We start from the raw sequence: 21,589 nt of genomic DNA on the forward strand, positions 1-21,589 counted from the left end.
GTGACTGCCCGGTACGTAACATAACCACCTCAGAAATCTTTTCTGACACATCTATTTCCCTTTCCCTCTCCTCCTCAGCATCTGTGGGCTTCTTTCTTCCTTGGACCACACACACGCCTAGTCCTCCTTTGCTGGGCTCAGTCATCAAGCTCGGCCCCAGCCTCGTATGACACATATACCGGCACTCGGCCCAAACCACAAACAGGCACATCTCAACTAGCCAGGCCCATTCTCCTTCAAAGGCAGTTTAGTGAGCACATCTGAGTATCTGTTTTGGTTCTACCTCCATCTCAAGGGGCTTATTAAAATATTCCTTCCAAATATAAGCAAAACTCTTCTGGAAAGGAGCCCTCAAAATATGGTATCTACTACCTTATGACGTCACCGTTACCCATAAAGAGACTCGGGAAGAAGGAGGTATATGGGAACAGTTTTGGAGACCTCAAAAAATGAGGTTTGCTGATTAATGGTTTTTTTTTTTTTTTTTGGTAATAATTTCATTTAAAACAACAGATATCTATGAATGGAATGTCTGCTCTGTGCAAAGTGCTTTGGATAAGGAGGTTCTCCGAAATATTTGGAGAAATTCAAGAAAACCATTGTTTTGCCTCCCAGCTTCTAATACTGCTTCCGGATAGCACTCAGGTCACTTTTCATGTTTTCCATCTTCCTAGCAGAGATGGTATTTATAGACGTCTGGCAAAAGTGGTTTTAGAAATCTTAGCAGCAAGTTTGGAATGAAAGAATAGAAATTAAAAAAAAAATACATGTGGCAAACTGTATGTGACTTACCTCCAAGGACCACAGTATTTTCTAAGCCCAAGGCAACAGTATGTCCCGAGTCTTTCATCTTCTGTACCTGGCATCATTTCTATCCATGTCTCCCAAACTCCCCCTTTTCTAACTCTAATCCCTCTTTCCACATCTAAATGAAGGGCTTAGCTTCCTTAGAGATATTGGGGTGGGGGAAGCTTCATGGTTATGTTCACCTCATCATTCCCAAGTCTAAACTGAGGCTGAAGCCAATGAAGCCACAAAATGCAGAATTCTTCCAAAGAAGAACATATGTCCGCCATGAGGAGTTCAGAGTGGTACCTAATAGGATATTGTCTGGTGTATGAGTCAGACGGTTTTCATCTGTCTTTGTTTTTTATCACTGCCCCTATTCTTCCTCCTCACTTAGTTTCAATATTACTGCCCACTTGTCATTTCCTTCTCCTGTCCATTTACCTACATGTGTTTGTGGCTGTGGTGATAAAGATGTCATCTGAAAAATGTTCACAGCATTTTGAACGTATGAGGAAACAGGAGCATTAATATAATCAGGAAACAACTTGATACAGCTTTGTGATAATTTTCTAAGTCCCTCACTCACCTTTCAGGTTTTGTTCCTGGTCTCTTTCAAACTTCCACTTTTCTTTCATTGCTGTTTCAACATCCTTTCTTGTTACAACCGTTAACCCTTCTGACGTCTCTTCACTCAGTTCCTTCAGTAGGTTCCGTATGTGCCAAATCTGTTCATCCTTTAAGTGTCTGTTCTGTCATGAAAATCAGCAGTAGTTAACGCACCTGCTGAAGGATTTATATCGATTTCCCTCAAAATAGTCACATATTGAAGCTTGCAAAATGAGAAACATATATTTAATGAAGTAAGTTATACGATAATATCTCTAAAAGTTTATGGAGCATGGAAGACTTAAACTTATCAGCACAGTAATCATTAGGAAGTTCTATTTTTAAAAATTGTGTTATTAGTCCGTCAGTCTATCACCTTATTCTAGCATCAATGAATATTAAAATTAGACCTTGAATGTCAGTTTCTTCAGTCTCCCACTAACACCATTCTTCTCTAACGATCTTCATTTATTTAACTGAGATTTATGGAGCATCTGTCATGTGCCAAGTAGTCTTCTATAGACTAGGAACATATCAGTGAACAAAAGAGACAAAAAGTACAGCTCTTGTAGAATTTACATTATCCTTTGCTTTTTGCACAAATGACCCTAATTCTCTTCTTTTAGAATAATGTTTATTTACCATACCAGTACTTCAAGCTTGAAATATGGACTGGGTTCCTCTGTGGACATCTCATCTGTTTCTAAGCTTCTTATTTAATAGCTTAGAGTTTATTCTTCCCCTTGCTATCTTATTATGTGTATTCTGAGATATTTTAATGGGCGTTCACTCAATATTTTCCTTGTAATTTTTTTAATTAAAAAAAAATCCTTCAATTATAGTTCACATATTATATTAGTTTCAGGTGTACAACATAGTGATTAGACATTTATATAACTTATGAAGTGATCACCCTGATAAGTCTAGTATTGTATGTAGTGATTACAATATTATTGACTGTATTCCCTGTGCTGTACTTTACATCCCCATGACTGTTTTTATAACTAGCAATTTATACATCTTAATCCTGTCCCCTTTCCTTGTAATTTTCTTAGACACTCTTTAAGTTCTAATATTCATCTCCTTGGTGTTTCTCCTTCAATTTTTTAAACTTAATAAAATATATATATTTAAAATATTTTAATACTTCTTTTAAAAATTATTTTTTTTATAATTTAACATTCTCTTGACTATTACTTTCTCAACATTATATTTTATTTCTGATACTTGTGTCTTTTATCCTGTTAACTTACTTGGATACTTTAAAGATAATTTCTTTCCTAAAATTGATTATCAAGACCAGTACTTTTCAAGCTTTAATGTGAACACTAAGCACTTGGGGACAGTTAAAATGTAGGTTCTGATTCAGTAAATTTGTCACAAAGCCTGCAATTCTGTATTTCTGACAAGCTCCAGGTGATGCTAAGCCTGCTGGCCCACAAACCACACTTTGAATCGCAAGATTCTGTCAGAAATTTAAATATTTATGATTTATTGATAGTGCTAGAGCCTATTAAAACTCCATTCTTTGTTACTTAATCCAACAAACTTTAAACTTGAGGACTGACAACTTAATTTTTAAAAATTGTTTAGTAAAATGGGCACTAGTTTAATAAACTCCTCAGATAGGATTTAATGTAAACTTAGTGCTCTTTAAGCTATTCCACAGGCTATATGATGTGATTGTCATTTCAGTGCATTTGAATTTTAATTTCAAACTTTGATAGTCTGAACAAAAGTAATAGGCAATTACCCTTATGATGCTCAGTATTGATAAAGGCCCCCCTCCCAAAAAAAGATTGAGACTACACAGGCTTTGAGTGATTTCAAAAAAGAGAAACAAAGATTAAAAAGGTATGATATTCACAGTTTAGTTGTTTAATGTCTCTGAATTTTGTTTGCAATATTCTAAAGTATAATTAATTCTGTCTGAAGAATTTTTAATATCAACAGATTCGTAATATGACAAATCTGAAAATTGGATCTTTTCCTTCTAACTCACTCTTTAAAATCTTATTGGGAGTGCCATAAGCAGGAATTTTGGAGTAAAGACCTCCGAAAGTCCTCTACTTCATAAAAGCAATAAGAAAATTGTCAAAAATTGTCAAAAACAACTTTTCAGAACTCTGGAAATTAAAGGCTTGTAATAACTCCTAGGGAGTGTCCATTCAAGAAAAATAGTTGAATCTGGATAAGGACAGTGAGCTTTGTGGCATTTTAACTTTCCCTAAAAACCAACAGCCCCACAGTCAAGGTAAAAACCAGCAGCCTCGCAGCCTAGAGTGGAGAGTTGGGGAGAGAAGAGAGGCGGTAAACTCTTCCAAAGCCCATTTCCCAAACAGCGGTCTTTATTTGACCAATCTGGTAGTTCCCTGGAAAATCCCACTAGCAAACCTTGTCTTTATTTGACCTGACTCAGAGTTTGCCCAGTGTGTAAACAGCCTTTTTCCAGACTGATGTTTATTAAAAACAATCATAGGCAACTGTTGAACATTATAGCGCCCTGAGGTAGTAATAACAGTTGGGGTAAACAACAAGTTGACAAAAAAGTTTTAAAGGAAAGCTGGAGATGAAATGTTCATAGGGGGCTTTGAAAGCTCTGACATATTCTTGGGAATCTAAAAGGCCACATGCATGTATAGGGAGGGCTGGGAGCATATTCAGGACTGTGCACATGTTCAGAAGGCCCTACGTGCTCACCTCTGACCTCTGACCTTGAGGCTCTGCAGAAGCAAGAAGTAGAGGTGAAAGTGAAGTTGTAAATTGCTTGGCTGAGTGTAGAAGGCATGTCCCAAGCACACAGCAAAGGCCTTGTCTTAACAAGCACACACGCCCTCAGCAAAGGCTGAGAGATTTATTGGTTAGAGACATTTAGAGAAATTTCTTTTTAAAAAAAAAAAAATTTGAAAGAAAGAAATTTCTTTCTAATCATTAGCTGACCACTAAGCTAAGCAAACAAAGATTTTAGTGGCCACACACAACAAAAAAAATATAGGCTTCACAGAATCAGTTTTTAAAAAGTCACTAAACAATCAACAACTACAATAAGCAGCAACAACAACAAATCCTGGAAAGAGAAGAGAATCCAATTTCCAGAGTTGTCACATTATAATATTCAAAATGTCCAGTTTTCAACAAAAAGTTACAAGAAGTATAAAGAAACAAGAAAGTATGATCCAAACACATTCTTATCGAGATTTTTATTACATACAGGAAAAAAGGGCAGTCAACAGAAACTGTCCTTGAGGAAGAAGAGATATTGAATTTTCTAGACAAAGACTTTATTACATCAGCTATCTTAAATATGTTCAAAGAGTTAAGGGAAATCATGTCTACAGAACCAAACAAATGTATGAGAATGATGTCTCACTAAATAGAAAATATCAATAAAAAGAAAGAAATTATTTTAAAAAAGAATCAAATAGAAATTCTGAAGCTAAAAAGTATAATAATTGATGAAAAATTTAGTAGAGGGGCTCAATACCAGATTCGAGCAAGCAGAATGTTGTTCAGCCATTAAGAGGAACGAAGTGCTATGCTATGGACTGAATGTTATGTCTCCCTTGGCCCCCTCAAATTCACATGTTGAACCCCTCATCCGCAATATTATGGTATTTGGAGGTGGGGCCTTTAGGAGGCAATTAGGTTTAGATGAGGTCGTCATGGCAGAGCCTCCATGATGAAATTATTGCCTTTATAAGAAGAGAAAGAGATCGGAGCCCTCTCTTATTCTACCACTGTAGAAAAAAACAAAAACAACAACGAAAACCCACCACTACCAACAACAAAAAAGCCCTTGTTCTAAGTCTCATACCGTATATAAAAATTAACTCAAATGGACCATGATTTAAATGGAAAAGGTGAAACTATAAACATTTAAGTATAAAATCTTTGGGATCTAGGACCAGACCAAGAGCTTTTAACTTGACACCAAAAGCATGATCCAGAAAAAGAAAAAATTGGTAAATTGGACTTAATTAAAATTAAAAAGTTTATTCTGCAAAAAGACCCTATTATGAAGATAAAAAGACATGATACAGACTGGAAGAAAATATTTGTAAATTACATATCCAACAAAGTACTAGTGTCTAAAAGATTATTTTCTTAACCTACCTACCTATCGACTGACTTATCTCCATTTTAAAAAATTCTCGCAACTCAACAGTAAAAGGTAAAATCTAATTAGAAAATAGGCAAAAGACACAAAGATAAATTTCACCCAGGAGGATATATAAATAGCAAATAGATACATGAAAAAATGTTTAACATCATTAGCCATTAGGAAAATGCAAACCCAATCTACAGTGAGCTGTCACTACCCACCTATGAGAATGGCTAAAATAAAATAGTGACATCACCAAATGCTGGCAAGCACATAGAGAAACTGGAACACTCATATATTGCTGGTGGGTTTATGAAATAGTGCAGCTACTCTGTTGAAAAGGATGCCAATTTCTTACAAAATGAAACATTTGCTTACCTTATAACCCAGCAAAATCACTCTTAGGCATTTATCTCAGAGTTTAGTATAGATATTATTAAATTTATACATAATGGCAAATATATAGTAATGTTTCTGCAACATTCAATTACATTTTTAGGACACATGACACTTTTAATTTATAAATAAAAACATCACATGTTTAAAAAGGATGGTCATGTTAAAGATTTGATGTAAAAGAACTGGATTCACTTTGAGAAATGTGCTAGGCATGAAAGGTAAAGTAAACATTTCTTTATATTATATGTTTATTTATGAATTGTATGTAGTGATTTTAAAATTATCAACATCTTTGTAAATGTTCTGCCTATATATCATGGTAAATATTTTTGAGCTGAAATTTATTTTAGAGGTTGTTGTTGCCTTATTAAAATTAACTAACATAAGTAAAATTGGATAAAGATTTATTTAGGATTCAAACATACTTGAGAAAGGAATATTCCACTTCTAAAAAAATAAGTGAAAAAGCCCATATTTGGAAAAAGGATTAGCAGTGCAATAGTGTGTCAAGGGATATTTTCATTGCTATGATTCAAGTTTCTATGAATATTTCATTTTAAAATAACTTATGTTGGGCCTAAGTAATTAAATTTATTTATAAGAAAACAAAACATAAATCTATTTCATTCAAGAAAATAGAATATTTGAGAATTGTTTGAAGAGTAACAAAGTTTATTTTTCAGTTACTAATGTTGATTGATCTTCATATTTTAAATCAAACTTTTTATTTTGAGGTAATTATAGTATAACATGCAGTCATAAAAAAATAATATAGAGACATCCTATGTACCCATTACCCAGTTTTCTATAACATATTCCAAAACCATGGTACAATACATATCACAACTAGGATATTAATACTGACAATATCAACACTGATACAGTCAAGACAACATTTCCGTCAACACAAGCATCCCTCATGTTGTCTTTTTGTAGCTTCTCACTCTCCCTCCCAATTCCACCCCTTCCTTAACCTCTGGAAACCATCAATCTGTTCTCCATTTTTATAAATCTGTCATTTCAAGCTTTTTTTTTTTTTTTTTACAAAAAAAAGATTCAATAAATAAGCTAAAAAAAAGGGATTAATTTTGTTTTGTTATAAGCCTATCTCATGGGCTTTATTCTTTTAACTTTTCAAGATTCACAAGAACAAGAACAGAACTTGTCAAAATTGTTCACGGAGTTCCTATTCACCCAGCTTTCGCCAGTGATAACATCTTATATAACCACTGCACATTATCAAAACCAGGAAACTGACATTGGTACAATGTTTTTAAGTTAACTAGAGATGTTATTTAGATTTCACCAGTTTTTACATGTGCTGTTTTTTCAGTGAATAGAATTTTGAAATTTGATCACATATACATGAGAATTATTACCACATAGATGGCATTTGAAGCCATGGAGTTAAATAAGGTCACCTAGAGAAAGGTTAGACTGAAAGAAAAGATTTGAAAATAGAACCCTAGTGAACACTCTAATTAAGGGGTGGGTCCAGAAAAAGAACAATGAATGAAAAACAAGAAGAAATAGAGAAACAGGAGGAAAATCTAGGAGGAGTGATGTTCTGGAACCCAAGGAAAAAGAGGTTCAGGGTGACAAAAGTGACTGCTGAAGGGATGAAGGGTGAAGTAAGGACTATGACGAGTCCATTGGACCTGGCGAATTGGTCATTAATAACTTTTGCTAGAGCAGTGGTGGTAGAATAGAATAGTAGGAGTGAAAGAATGAATGGAAAGGTAAGGAAGTAGACGTAGTGAACTATGAAGTGTCTAGTGAGGTAAGTGGAACAATGAATGCAATCAGAGAGAAAGAAAGATATTAATGAGGTGATAATCTAAACAAAACTAAACATGCATACAAAGGGATGACTGGTAGGAAGGAAGAGGGGTGTTTCTGATTTTGACATAACTGAAGGGAAAAAATTATGTCTTGCTAATGAGTCATATTTAATTTATCAATTTAAGTATATGTGACCTCAAAAATTTTTCCTTTCACTGGCGTTGGTGTGAATCAACTCAACAACTATTTATTGAACTGGGACCTTCCAGAGAAACAAAGATAAGTAAGATTGATTGCTGCTGCCTAAAGAGCTTTCCATTTAATAACGGAGATATATTTCTATGTAACATTCCAGCTTTGGAGGAATGAAAAGGAGCTAGCCAAGAGAAAAGAATTCCAGGAAGAGAAAATAGCCTCTTGATTATAAAGAGATTGGGTTTTCCAAGATTTAAAAGAAGTGGTAAGCAAAAGGTGGAGTGGCTGGAGATAAGGTTGGAGAGGTGAGTAGAGGTCAGATTTTGCAGGGCCTTGGAAGGACTGTGGATTTTATCTTCTGTGCAATAGGAAGCCACTGCAGGGTTTTAAGCACTGACAGGAGGTTTGCAGTATTCAAAGGGGACTTCTGGTTGCATCAGGAAAATGTACTGGATCGAGGAAAGAAAATAGTGGCTTAAACTGGGGCTGTAGCAGCATAAATGAAAAGAAATAGATTCATACAGTTTGAGGTAGAGTCTGCCTCTCCATGCTCCTCATTGTTGTGTAATTAGTGAATGACCCCAAGAGCAGTAGGCCACTCCATGGGCAAATCCTCATGGAAACAAGAACTTTGCTTCTGGCTCCGACTGATGGGCTATGGGAAAGTGATTCCTTAGTCCTGATCTTTTGTCCTTTCCACAACCAAATGGAAGTCCCAAAGCAGACCTAGGAGCCTCAGTGCTGACCATGGGGGCATATGCATTGGTCCCTTGATGGCAGGTAGGTCATTCCTTTTTCGTGCTCTGAATTTCATCATGTGGAACTTGCATCCAAGCACCTAATGCCAAACTTCTCACTCTCATCTCCCACTGTCATCTATGGCCCCGAGTTTCTCTTTTAGTCCCTATTGCCAGGGACTGATCCTTGAGAATCATAACAACGTCAGGGGCACAGTTATATCATCGCCAAGGCTTGTCTTGCCCAAAAAATATTTGCTGAGTGAATGAACTAATTAGCCATATGGGGAAGACAGGAATTCCCATTTTACAAGAGGGAAATTGAGGCTCATACCAGTTTCAGCCAAAACGATATAAGCAGGAAGCTGTACAGTCAGGATGCGAACTCAGATTTCTGACCCCAGATTGCATTAAGATTTGTAGATATATAGTCTTTTTAGGCAAAAGCCAAATTAAACAGTTAAGTGTGGAAAGTTCAGGGTCCATATAAAATAAATGTTTTAATAAAGGACATTCAGTATTTTCTCATTCATGAGACTCTTTAAAAGATAAGTTATGTTAATGATCATTTATTGCTTCCAAACTTTATTTAGGTTGGTCTTTAGTTCTGATAGTCATATACAGCACCTCTTTGATATTTATTTCAATCTTAAACATATATCATCTTAAACATTAAATTAGTCATTTTAACAACTAAGATTGTACTTTTTGAATAATATTAACATATGCACAGGCTCTGAAAATCTAAAAAAAAAAAACGAACAAAAATTAAAAAGAGAGCCAATGTTTTACAGTTTGGTTAGATAAGAAATTAAAAGATAAACATAGTTTCAGAGCTTTAAAGTTTGAACATAAGATTCCGTGTCCTCATGAGCTAAATAACATAATTCAAGCTACTTCCTTTGACATTATAATTAATAGGAACAGTTGTATCCTTTTGCTTCAGATATATAAAAAAAACTTAACTAGATTGTAAAATAACCAATTCTAAGCATTAAATAAGATAATTTCCTAGAGTACATTTCATCATAAATCACAATTTCTTAAAGCATTTGTAAAAATATTTAACAACTAGATATAGGCTTTAAATCTCATACTCACTCTTTCCTGAAACTTTTGGTTTTTTTCTCTAAGTTTCTTTATTTGAGCCATGAATCGTTCGACTGCATTTTCCTTTATTTGACAGCTGATAACAAGCAAAGATAAGATTTATTACAATTACTTATCTTAATAAAAATTAATTGAACACAATTTAAAAAGAAAACTAAATTATTTGGATTGAAATAAAGTGTTAAATATATTATAAGAACCCATTTAGGGATAAGAACCTTTATTAAATGATTTTGTGTTTCTCAGTATTTTACTCACTAAAATATTAAATGATGTAAATATTAACATATATATTAGAGAGATCACTTCAAGTTTTTTTTCCAATCAGTCACCATTTTTATTTCATAGTCATAATTGTGATACTAATTATATAGAAATAATCCAGCTTAAAGAGAATCTAGGAAAAGGCACACAGAAAACATACTTTCTAGACTTCTAAAAAAATTCAGACAAAAATGACAAAACAAAGACTTTATAAAAGCATGACCATCTTGCAATAGGAAAGTAGGCATACCTATTGGTTCAAGTTCATTAGTATACCATCTCTTCTATAAATAATAAAGCTTCCTTCCTGACACAGATACCTTTCTTTAACACTCACAAACAAGTATTTGTTGAGCATCTGTTAGATGTGAGAAGTTGAGAAGTGAGTACTTAATGTTATCTCAAGAAGAAAATAAAAGGGAAACTTTCTTAAAAGTCCTTTTCCATGAATATTTCTTTCTTAGTGTTCTTTTTTACTCACTGCCTTCTGAAAAATTTGGAGTCTCTCAAGAAGGAGATGAATTTTCCTTGAATGTTGTGAAAAACAATTCTCGCAAACAAATACCTCATCACCGGTAATCACGGGCTCCCCACTTTCAACCTTGTCCCCTCCAGTAGACAGCTTGCCGTTCCCAAATACCAAGTGTTCCAAAGGGCTCTGCTTATCTGACCCTTGCTTAAATCGCCTGTCTGTGCTTCTCTCCCTCACTCTGCCTTCTCCCATTTGCTAGACTGTGAGCAGCACTTCCTCATCCCAGAGTCTTCCTAAGCCCTTCTCTCTCCCACACTGTCTCCATGGCACCTGTTCCCCTTCCAGAGACCAGTTGAAACACTGTTTCCTCACAGAAGCTTTTCCTGACCCTTGTGACTATATCAAGTCCTTCAGTTATGCCTTTACACAGCACCCTACATTTTTCTTTTATAGAACCTCGATTTAGCTATGTCATTTTCTCAAATGCTTGGATTATTTGTTTCATGTCTATCTCCCAAGCTTCATCAGGGCAGCGACCATGTGGTCCTGTTCTCTATTGTCTTCCAGTACCCAGCACTTGCCTTGTACTTGGTAAACATTCAAGTATTAGTTCCATAAATGTATAAATGAAGTACATTCGTATTTGGAAAAAGACTGACATGTAATCACTCACTCCCTAAGAATTGCACATTGAAACACCTGCTCTCGGCCCAAAGGTGAGGTTCAAAAGCTCTCAAGGGGCTTTTGCTCCATCAGCTGAGCAGAACATCAACACTGAATAGGTGTCACCTCTAGTTTTGTCCCCAGCTCCTGAGAGTGCAACATTAAGAAATATTATTCTTGCTGAAAATAATTCTCTCTAAATCATTTGGATTTTATCTATAACTATAATGCAAATTGGAATGTCTGGAAATGAAACGTTAGGTAAAGAAGGAAGATTTCTTCTTTTACTTTTCTATGAATGTTCACTAATTATTCTGCGCTGTATTTTAAGAGGCAGGCCAGCAAGCTGGTGTGAATATATGGGAGAATGACCAGTACTACAGTGGAGAGAAGGAGGGAGCTAACCACATTAATGAATGCTGTTTCATAGCTACTACTTTGGACTATGTTATAGTCAGTTTCAAAAAAACTTTTAAAAATATGCACATAGCACAAGAGTGCAATTATGCCTCCCATCCACCTCCAATCTAGTTCTCCTGACGGCTTTCGAATGCATCATTTTCCATTTGCAGTTACATGCATCTTAACAATGGTTGCCATTTACACAGGAAACTTTTAATAATCTACACTTACTGATAGTCCAGAAATGCTTCACTGGTAGGCAACTTCACGTCTTTTGGTGGCTCATCTTGAAAATCATTTTTATTTGCTTTTGCTGTGTTTTCCATTGTGTTGCTTAGCTAGTAAGAAATATACCTGTTTAGAAAAGAGACATAGAAAAAGTAAATAAACTCTTATCTTTGCCCCTCTCCTGTGTTTACTCAAGATAAGGCACTACTGAAACTTAATTTAAAATTGGCTTTTCCATCAAGACTACTTCCATGTCCCCAGACCTAACACCCACCACCATGTTGGGACATCATGAATCAGTTGAATTCCTTTTTATTTTCTTCTTGAGTCTGATGAGATCTATGTACAGCTTTCTCACACCCAAAACCATCTGAGACTCACTCCCTTGTTATTCATCTACATCTGTTGCTCCTGTCCAGCTTCTTTAAGAGCAAGAACTGAACTTTCTCAACTATTTTATTTCTCCAGTGTTTGGCAGAAGGTACCACATATAGCAGCAGCTCAGTAAATGTCTGTCAATTTTTTAAAATTAAGATAAAGCAAAAGCACAACTTTCCACAAGCACCAAGAAACTAGAATCTAAAGGAATTATGTTTGGCCAGCGTTGTTATAAAGAAGAAATAAGAGCATATTTTACAGTGTTTTGTAAATGTTTAAGAGGTTTATAAATGCAAAATAATAAATAACAATAATAATAATGTACTATTATCGGCAGTAACTTTTCATCAACTATTAACTGCTTTTGCATGTTATAATAAAAAGTTATCAAAAAAAATTTTTAAAAAGGGGAAATCAGGCCCACAGTTCATAGATTTTTATAGTAAACCGGAATACTTCATAGATTTGATATAGGCACTAAACTACTTTTTTTAAGATCACAGTCTTAACAAATTTTTATCTTTCGATTTCCATTAATCTCAAAAAAAACATAAGTGCCTAACCTTCAATCAATCTATTAACAGTTGAGTGTGGCAGAAAGAACATACATAACCTTTGTAATTATTTGTTAAAATGGCTGGAAACTTTGTGAGAGTGGGAATGATATAGTTCCTATGCATTATTGTATTTCCCCACCTAAAATAAAAGATGCACAATAAATCTTTGTCAAATGGATAAATGAATGGATAGATGAACGAATCAGGCAGATGTGCTCAAATCCTAGATCCACCACCACCCAGTACCTATGTATGTAACCTTGAGTAGTTGACTTAATCTTTTTGAGTTTTAGCTTCATCACCTGTAAAGTGAGAACAAAAATTGTATTCTGAAAGCTGTTGTGAGGATTAAATAAGCTAATATTTATATAAGGCACCTAACATAGTGTCTGACATATAGAAAGAGCTTTATTATGCTCCCTTTAGTTACAACTCCAGATCACACTTCTTCAAATTTTAGGTAACTAACTATAAAGCAGAGACGTCTCCCCCTGCCAAGTGTGACATATGGAAAGGTTAATCCATGCAGTTTGCTATTGTCAACATTCATCATTTATTTGGATCGCTGAATTGGCAATCTGCATAGATTACTCTGACTCAAAATGGAAAAACTCTTTAAAATGAAAACACTTTTTCTCTGTAGACATGTTGCTTGCACACCCAGACCTCCAGCAAAGTTCAGTCTTTTGTATCTGGGACTTTTCTAGCCAAGTGTGTTCATCCTTATATTCTAATGGATTCTATTATATGTGAATATAAATGTACTAAAATGCTTTCTGACTGAAAAAGTACATAGTGACACAAGAAAAAGATTTAATATATTAAGACAAGGTAATATATTAACTGGATTCTTCTTAGATATGAAAATATTGAGAATAATTTCATAAGCTACAAACCAAAGTGTATCATTATACTGTCACAATTCACAAAAATTTACCAGCTACGAAAAAAAAATCACTTTCGTTTGTTTCAGATGCAGAGTTGAATTTTTATTATTTTCTATTCAGAATTGAAATTTTAAACTTGACCATTGCACAAAAAGATAGCATGATGACAAGTGTTTCATTTTACAATTACCTAGTAATAACAATGCTTTTTTACTATAAAATATTTTATTTAAAAATTAAAACGAATAACATTAATGTCTAATTTTCTTTCTGAGTCATATGGAAGAGATCAAAGTGTCACGGTTCCCACCTGCAGCACCCATCTGGTGCTGGAAGGAAAATGACCTCATCTCACTCAATTATCTAAGTTACCTGGCTCTTATGTTTTCAATTCTCTAATGTATAATTAGTTACCTAACTGCAGCTCATGGAAAAGGATTTTAATAAAATATGAGTTAAAGTGTGCATCCATTAAACCCAAATAATTTATGCATAAACTATATAAAGATTTATTGTTTCACACACTTTCCAGAAAATTAGTAAGTGAATTGGATTGTCTGCTTAATAGTTGCATTAGTGCTATGAGCTAATGACATTGCTTCAAAATGCACTTTTGCATTTGATAATGCCCTACAAACAAGGGGGATTATCATAAACATTTATAAGAATTTACAGTTCCTGACTACCTAGATGATTTCTATCTCAGTAACAGAAGAGAATTCTAGAAAAATATTCACAAAGTAATGTGATTATCTTATAGGAAGGTTTCACTTGAAATATGTCCTGACAAACGGACACCTAATCTGTTTGCCAGTAACTGCAAACATGCATTCAGTGCCTGCTCTACGTGTAGCACTTTACCTGGCCCGTGGTTATAAAATATAGAGGAGGCAAGATCTCTACTCAGACTGATAGGAAGAACAAAGCATACCATAGCAGAAATTTTTAAAAATAATAAACAGCTTTAAAACACTTTAGCAAAATTATGCTACAGAGATCTTCACTTACAGTGTGACCTTTTGGGCTGTCTGTCTGTCCTCCATCTGGGCATTCTATAACATATACTATGGAGTGAGGGCAGGTAAGGAGGCTGGGTTTGAAAGACTCAAGTCCCAGCCTCTTCAGAGACTACTCTATAATCACCTTCTGCCAGAAAATGTTTCCAAAAATATTCCCCTTATTTCCAAAAATAAGGCTATCGTGTGTCCATTTTTTACTAAAGAGATATTTGCTTTTCAGTGAGAAGCACTTAGCCTTATTCTTCAATGTACTATTACTCCCTAATGCCTTACTTGACTCTGCAACATTGCTCAAAAAACAGAGCATGTCCCTTACTGTGAAGTCTCAGGATGCTGGTTCAATATCTAGAAAGCTCCTAATGACTTTTTTTTCACGACTAGGTAGAGCCATGAATATCCAAAATTATGACTCCCGTCATAATTTTGTAGAGGCTGGAAAGGATGGAAGGTCTGCCCTAATACCTTTTCTGGACATTTGGAATAGATCTTGACATTAGGCAATATTTTATAAAAATGTAGATCAAAATGGAAGATATTTACTTAATAGCATTAGCAATGACAAAAGTTCTGAATAAGATTCCATCAGGGGTTGAGAGCATAGTTTAGGTAAAAGATTTCCATATGAGTATTAAAAGTCTTAAAGTCTAATCCTGGATTTGCCATTAAGTAGCTATTAACTTGTGTAAATCTAAGTGATAATAATAATAATGATAATAGTAATGATAATAATTATAATACAGTACTTCCAAAAGCCTTTGTTAAAGAGCAGTCTAACTTTAAAGCCACATATCTCACTATAGTGTTCAGCTATGTATTTAAAAACATTCATGGCATTCATCTTTGGCAAAATATAACTTTTTAAATACAAATAGCAACTACTTCAATAAACCCTTATCTTTGGGAACTCAAAAATAGACATCGGCACATAGGCCAGCATCTCCCATGGGCACACACTAGACATTCAATAAATGTCTAATTTAAATGACTGACTTGTAAATAATGTGTGCTCATTCTTTACCAATAGCCCTCTTTATGTGCTCATAATGAATTTGAAAAGTGAAATCACTTTTACACTCAAATCCTCACTTAGGCTTGAACACATTTTTAATACAATTTAAAAATATTTTAGAAGTGCTCTCCAGTATATATTAAAAAAAAAAAACACCCTGTATTCATAGAAAGCCTTTTAGTAGTGATAATGTCATCTAAAAGTTAGCTTAAAATATTTCAGACCTCTTTTTGCATAGATTATGTATATATAGCCCAAACATAATCTTTTTGCATAGATTATGTATATATAGCTTTAAAACGTAAAATAGAGCCAGTTTAAAAATCGGTTGAACAACCCATATGTTCAAATCAAGGTATTTAAAAATATCTGGATGAATAACAGTTTCAACCTTCATTCACAGGACTGTGATGGGCATGATTACATTAGCATGCATTTTCTTTATCAATTCAAACCCTTTGGTTAGTGGCACATTTTTGAACTGAAGTTCTCAATTATATTGGATTCTTAGCTTAAAAATTAGTCTAGCTTCTGATCCTGACTTGCTAATAACATAGTTTGAAATGCAACCAGAACCACCCCCTTTTCCCCAACTCCTGTGCTCCATTGGCTTTAGAAATGTTAAAAAAGAAAAGAAACGTAGCCCCTAAGAGATCATCGTGAGGATAATGGTAATACTCTGATGGGAGAGAATAATAATAAGCCTTGTCTGTCTTCAAAGAGCAGTGATGAATACAAAAAATGTATACTGGGGTTGGGTTTTGAGGTGGTGAAAAGGAAATCCATGACCAATCAACAAACAAATGATTCCAGTCTTATTATTGTCCCTTTCAGCTTTCACAGAAATCTTTTTTTTTTTTTTTTTAGATGGGACATCTTCTCCCACCTCTCAACCACTTCCTCAACTGTCTCTGTCCTGTGGAGAATTAATTAAAGGGTAAGAAGGGAAGTGAGGAAACAAGGTACTATACAAATCTAACAAAAATAATAATAAGCCAAAATCTTATGGATCCGGAGGATGAGGGTAACATCAACAGCACACACAGCACTTAGGAAGTACCTACTGTTGGGGGCGCTCTGTGCTGGTGTGGAGAAGGATGCAGGAACGTGTGAGGTCCTCCTTACTCAGAAGGCATTCACCTGACCCGGAATTCAGTTAGAAGAGCACTGAGGAAAGCAAGACTTGAATCTAGTCCTGCAAGACTTGAATCTAGTCCTACTCCTCCACCAGTGAGTTTTATAACCTGGGACGTCTCTAAACCTCTCTCACCCTGTTACCCTTCCATCTTTACCTCCTCTCGGGATTCTTAATGAAACTCAAATGCTCCAGGGATAACTGTCAAGTGATGAAGCACATGCAAATGGAAGGCATTATTAGTTTACTGAGCATCTACTGTGTACTAAAGACTGTGAGGGCACCATGATGGTTACAAACCTGAATCAAATTTAAATCCTGCCCTCCAAGAGCAGATGATCTAGAACAGCAAATAAGCCATATATCCAGGAGTTCCACTGCAAGGCGGAAAGAGGCGGGGGGGGGGGGCGGGGGGGAAGTAATAATCCCATTAGATCAAAAGATCTCCCTCCCTCTCGCTCCCCTAGGTGAAGAGGTGGAGTGTGCCTCTACCAACTCCTCCCAGCGCCATCTAATGGCTAAGTGCCCAATGAAGGAGAGCAGGAGGGTGCGACGCCAGGCACATTTAGGGGTAGAACAAGCTCCAGGACCAGTGGGAGTGGGGTGGAGATGCTTGAGTCTTAACCTTTCAAGAGACTTGAAAAAGTCAGGGACCCAGCGAGGAGGCCGGACAGTCTCCCGACCTCTCTTCACGGCTTCCAGCTGCGGATATTCAGCAGTAGAAGGGTAGGTAGCACTCTCCTGGGGTTGGAGGAATCAGGCGCACCGGCTTGATCACCGCCGCCGCCGCGCCCTCGGTTTCCAAGGCGACCGGCGAAGTCCCACCGCCCAGCCCAGTCTCGCGCGGCGGGCCGGGAGCGCCACCTGGTGGCCGTATGGAAAAAGTCCGGGCCGACGGTCCGCGCCGTCGCCTTTGCAACTGAGGTCGCGTCCTCCAGCTTTCCTCCCCGAGGAATTTTCCCCGCCACAACTCACCCAGCTGATTCCACAAAGCGCTCCCGCCCCTCCTGTTCTCCCTCTAGTGGCAAAACGGGAAGTGGTGAATTGTGTAGAGACATGACATCAGGCCTCCGTGCTGGGACCGTGAGCCGGTCACTTTCATCTGCGTTTCTTCCGTTGTAAAAGGAGATCTCAGACTTGTAGGATGGGGAAAGAAAGGGATGTGGTGCGCGCCATGGGGGTTCTGCTGGCCTCTGCCGCATTCTGCCTCTTCCACTACAGCAATTTCTATGTAGTTGTTGTTTTTTTTGTGTGTGTGTGTGAAAGAATTCTTTTGGGTTTGGTAACTTCCAGCTCTGAAAGTCCTTGATCCTGCCTATTTTCCTTCTTACTTTACTTTTTTGCCCCTAAACCTCAAGTAAAACAATATGGATTACGTTTTACCCCCTTTCCACTTTTTGTAGCTCTCTCCTAATTCGAGGGGTTAAAATATCGCACACCTACAACTTTTAAGGTTCCCCTGTTCCTCTCCTGTGTCCTTTCTCATTTTCTGCCTCAAGACAATTTCTTACATTCTGGGAGCGCCTACTTCCACTAGTTACATCTGAGTCATTTATTCTTTTGTCCTAGGATGACAGAAGTGAGTCGCTCTCTTGGGCCTCTTGGTAAAATCACCTGTTTGGCATTCTTAAATTTGATTTTTTAAAAAATATGTTATTATATGTTTTATGATTGATGCTGTTATACTGATAACATAAGAACTTATAGGAAGGGAACTAAAGCAGTTAATAAAAATGTTAATTAGCTTTTGGTTAAGGAAGTTTTTCTCATGAGTAAAAAGTCACCCAAAAATTAACCTGTTCGAGATCATTTATGTATTCTACCTCATTTGAATCTCCTTTTATCAGTGTTACATATTTGTTAAGTATCAGTAATTTGCTGTGATCCACACATCTGATAAAGGTTTTTTAGTTATTTGGTCTTCCCTGAAATAACAACAACAGGTGGGGTTATGGGATAAAATTATTAAATAGAGCACAGATGCAGGAGGAAAAAAAAGCTATTGCTCGAAAATTTTTAAATATGGGGATTTTTTGGTTGTTGTTAAACGGAAAAACAATGTTGTAATTCCTTAGCACTTTGAATTCATTCCCAAAGTATTTCCTATAAATCTGAGGCCTGCTTTTTTACAAGAGCCTAGGCCTATAGTCAGAAATGTACTTTTACCCTATTATTTATCTCCTGTGTAGTTTTTCTTATGTCTTTGCCAGTTGGTGGTTAAAAAGTGAAGCCAGATCAAAACCATTTACTGAGTTTCCTCATTTGACCCTGATTTTCTGTTAGCCTTGCTATGTTGGATGATGTAGAATAGAGGTTATCCGTGGTAGAAAAAGCCAAATATGTTGTCTGATTTTGGCAAACCACAAGAACCAGTTTGGTTTGCACAGTTGCTAAACATTTTATACTTCTCGAAAATTTTCACCTGTTTTCGTTGAGAATCACTACCTCCGCAAATAGGCCCTAAGGCAATCAACTAAATGTATTAACAGTAAATCTCAAAATAATTTTAGAGAATTGAGTTAGTGATTAACCTACTGACTTTGCAAACCAGTTCAAGCTTCTAGTAAATCAGAAATTTTACTGACAACAAAGTTACTTTTGAGAAGTAGAAGAAACCTGTTATAATTTTTTATCCGAAACTTTGTTTCTGACAAATTTGAGAAAATGAAATTGGTGTCTTGCAAAAGAAAAGTCATTATATAAAATACACTCTCGAGAGGAAAAGTTTATGCTGCCTTTAAGCATTCTAGAACTTTGGCAAAAAGAGATCACACCTCTTTTTCCCACTAATCTCTTTTGCCCAACTAATTTTTGAAATTACTTTTGAGTTCTTTGGTCTCTCTCAGGGAGAAGAGCAGGGGATGGTAAATTAGAGCCAGAGTGTCAGGTATCGGGAGCCTGAGCCAGGTGATATGTGTTATGCCTGAGGACTTTGTGATGTTCTGAGAACAATTCAGTTCCAGTGAATGACTTCATGCTTTTGGCATTTAAAAAATATGATCAATAGGATATACATTCAAATCAATAGAATATGACAAAAAAAAAATCAAGAAATAGATACAATCATTTGCTTCAGACAAAAGTGCCAAGGTAATTAAATGAGGAAAGAGTAATATTTTAACAAATACTACTGTAACTATTGCATATCTGATATCCGTTTGGAAAAAAATGAGCCTTGACCTGACTATATACCATGAAAAAAAAAATTAACTCATACTGAATGATAGATCAGAACATAAAAGCTAGAACTATAAAACTGCTAGAGTAAAGAGGCCAGATATAGGCTCCAAATATAGGTTGTAACCATTCTAGCCCACAAAGTGCCAGATGAATGAGTGAAGCCATCTTGGTTTCTCCCAACCAGCCCATCCATCGGCTGAGTACTGCCGAGTTGACCTCAGCTGATGCTGCAAGGAGCAAGAGATTGCCAATTGCTAACCTACGGAATCTGAGATATGGTTGTTGTTTTAAGCCACTAAGTTTTGATAGTGTTTTAGTTATCTATTACTATATAACAAATTACCCCAAATTTAGTGATTCGAGACAAGAGTAATCACTTATTATCTCACAGTTTCTATGAATCAGGAATTCAGGAGCAAATTGACTGGGCAGTTCTAAATTGGGGTATCTCATGAGGTCAGATATTGGACAGATTCCATCTCTGCCTGAAGGCACTTTCAGTCTAAGGAGAGGGAGGAGCAGACAAGTTAATAGGAAATTGCAACATGGCTGGATAACCCCTGAAATAAGGGTAAATAAAAGCAGAGTGCTAAGGGAAAACATCATCTGGTCTTGAGGGTCAGGGAAAAAAATTCCTTGAGGAAGTGAGGTCTCAATTGAGACTTTACAATGAGCTTGTAGGGTTGGGTGTGAGAGGGGCTGGGGCAAAGGGATGGATGTGTACAAAGGCCTAGAGGTAAAAACAAAAATGATGAGTATTTTATGGAGCTGAAAGAAATTTAATAATGGTTAGGTAATAGGGTCCCAGAGACAGGAGCGGGGTGAGATAGGAGGCTGGAGAAGCAAGCAGGGACAGATAAGAGGTCCTCTGAACCATAATCTTTTATGATTACAAAAGTTCACTCTGCCTGCAGTATGGAGGGGCGTGGGAGAGGTCAAGATAGGGACAGGTTCCAGGACGAACTCCACTGATCACAGTTCCAATTTTTCTTCTGCCTGAGGGCCTCTCAGTTTGCTCTAGTTTCTGTTCCAAGAAACATGTCTCAGGCTCTGCCTTTTGCAAGATTGCAGTGACTGGCAAAGAAAATGACTTTATCTCCCTGGCTCAAGTTGTCAGCTTGTGCAATCTCTAAAGCCTTCTATGATTCAGGTAAGATGCTCACTCCCACACCAGGAAGTAGTCTATGAAACTCTGCCTCCAACAAACATAGTAAAAGAATTAGAACACATGGAGTAACACTACCTCATATCTAGAGAATGAGGCAGCATGAATTTTAACTTCCGTCTTTTAAGAGCTATATTTGTATAATTGTTTTCTAGTTGCTTTTTAATTCTTTTTTCTTTTCTTTTCTTTTCTTTTTTTTTTTTTTTTTACTGTGGTAAGAATACAACATGAGATCTGCTCTCGCAAAAATATTTAACTAAAATTTATGCATTTGGCATAACCGAGACTTTATGTCCTGTTTAAAGCACTTCCCCATTCCCGCCTTCTGTGAGCCCCTGGCAGCCACCATCCTGCTCTCTGATTGTGTATGTTTGACTGTTTTAGACAACTCATGTAAGTGGAGTCATGCAGTACTTGTCCTTCTGTGTCTGGCTTGTTTCACTTAGCATAATTTCACATGTGTAGGATTTCCTTTTTGATTTTTTAAAGGCTAAATAATATTCTAGAGTA

At 36.2% G+C, this 21,589-nt stretch overlaps 1 protein-coding gene across 1 annotated transcript in view; it reads right to left on the minus strand.

Moving 5' to 3' along the window:
* The window catches only part of CCDC83 (coiled-coil domain containing 83), a 41,033-nt gene extending 22,813 nt beyond the window's left edge, over nt 1-18,220 (minus strand). Inside the window, exons 1-4 of the mRNA XM_036220477.1 lie at nt 17,710-18,220; nt 11,753-11,875; nt 9,712-9,796; nt 1,376-1,538 (exon numbers count right to left, since the gene is read on the minus strand). Coding sequence (XP_036076370.1) covers nt 1,376-1,538; nt 9,712-9,796; nt 11,753-11,847 — 343 coding nt within the window. The 5' untranslated portion in view covers nt 11,848-11,875; nt 17,710-18,220. The remainder of the gene's footprint in view (nt 1-1,375; nt 1,539-9,711; nt 9,797-11,752; nt 11,876-17,709) is intronic.
* Between the last annotated feature and the right edge of the window lie 3,369 nt (nt 18,221-21,589).

This window comes from Rousettus aegyptiacus, unplaced genomic scaffold (assembly GCF_014176215.1).
Source record: "Rousettus aegyptiacus isolate mRouAeg1 unplaced genomic scaffold, mRouAeg1.p scaffold_m13_p_5, whole genome shotgun sequence".
In the NCBI taxonomy this organism is placed as follows: Eukaryota; Metazoa; Chordata; class Mammalia; order Chiroptera; family Pteropodidae; genus Rousettus; species Rousettus aegyptiacus.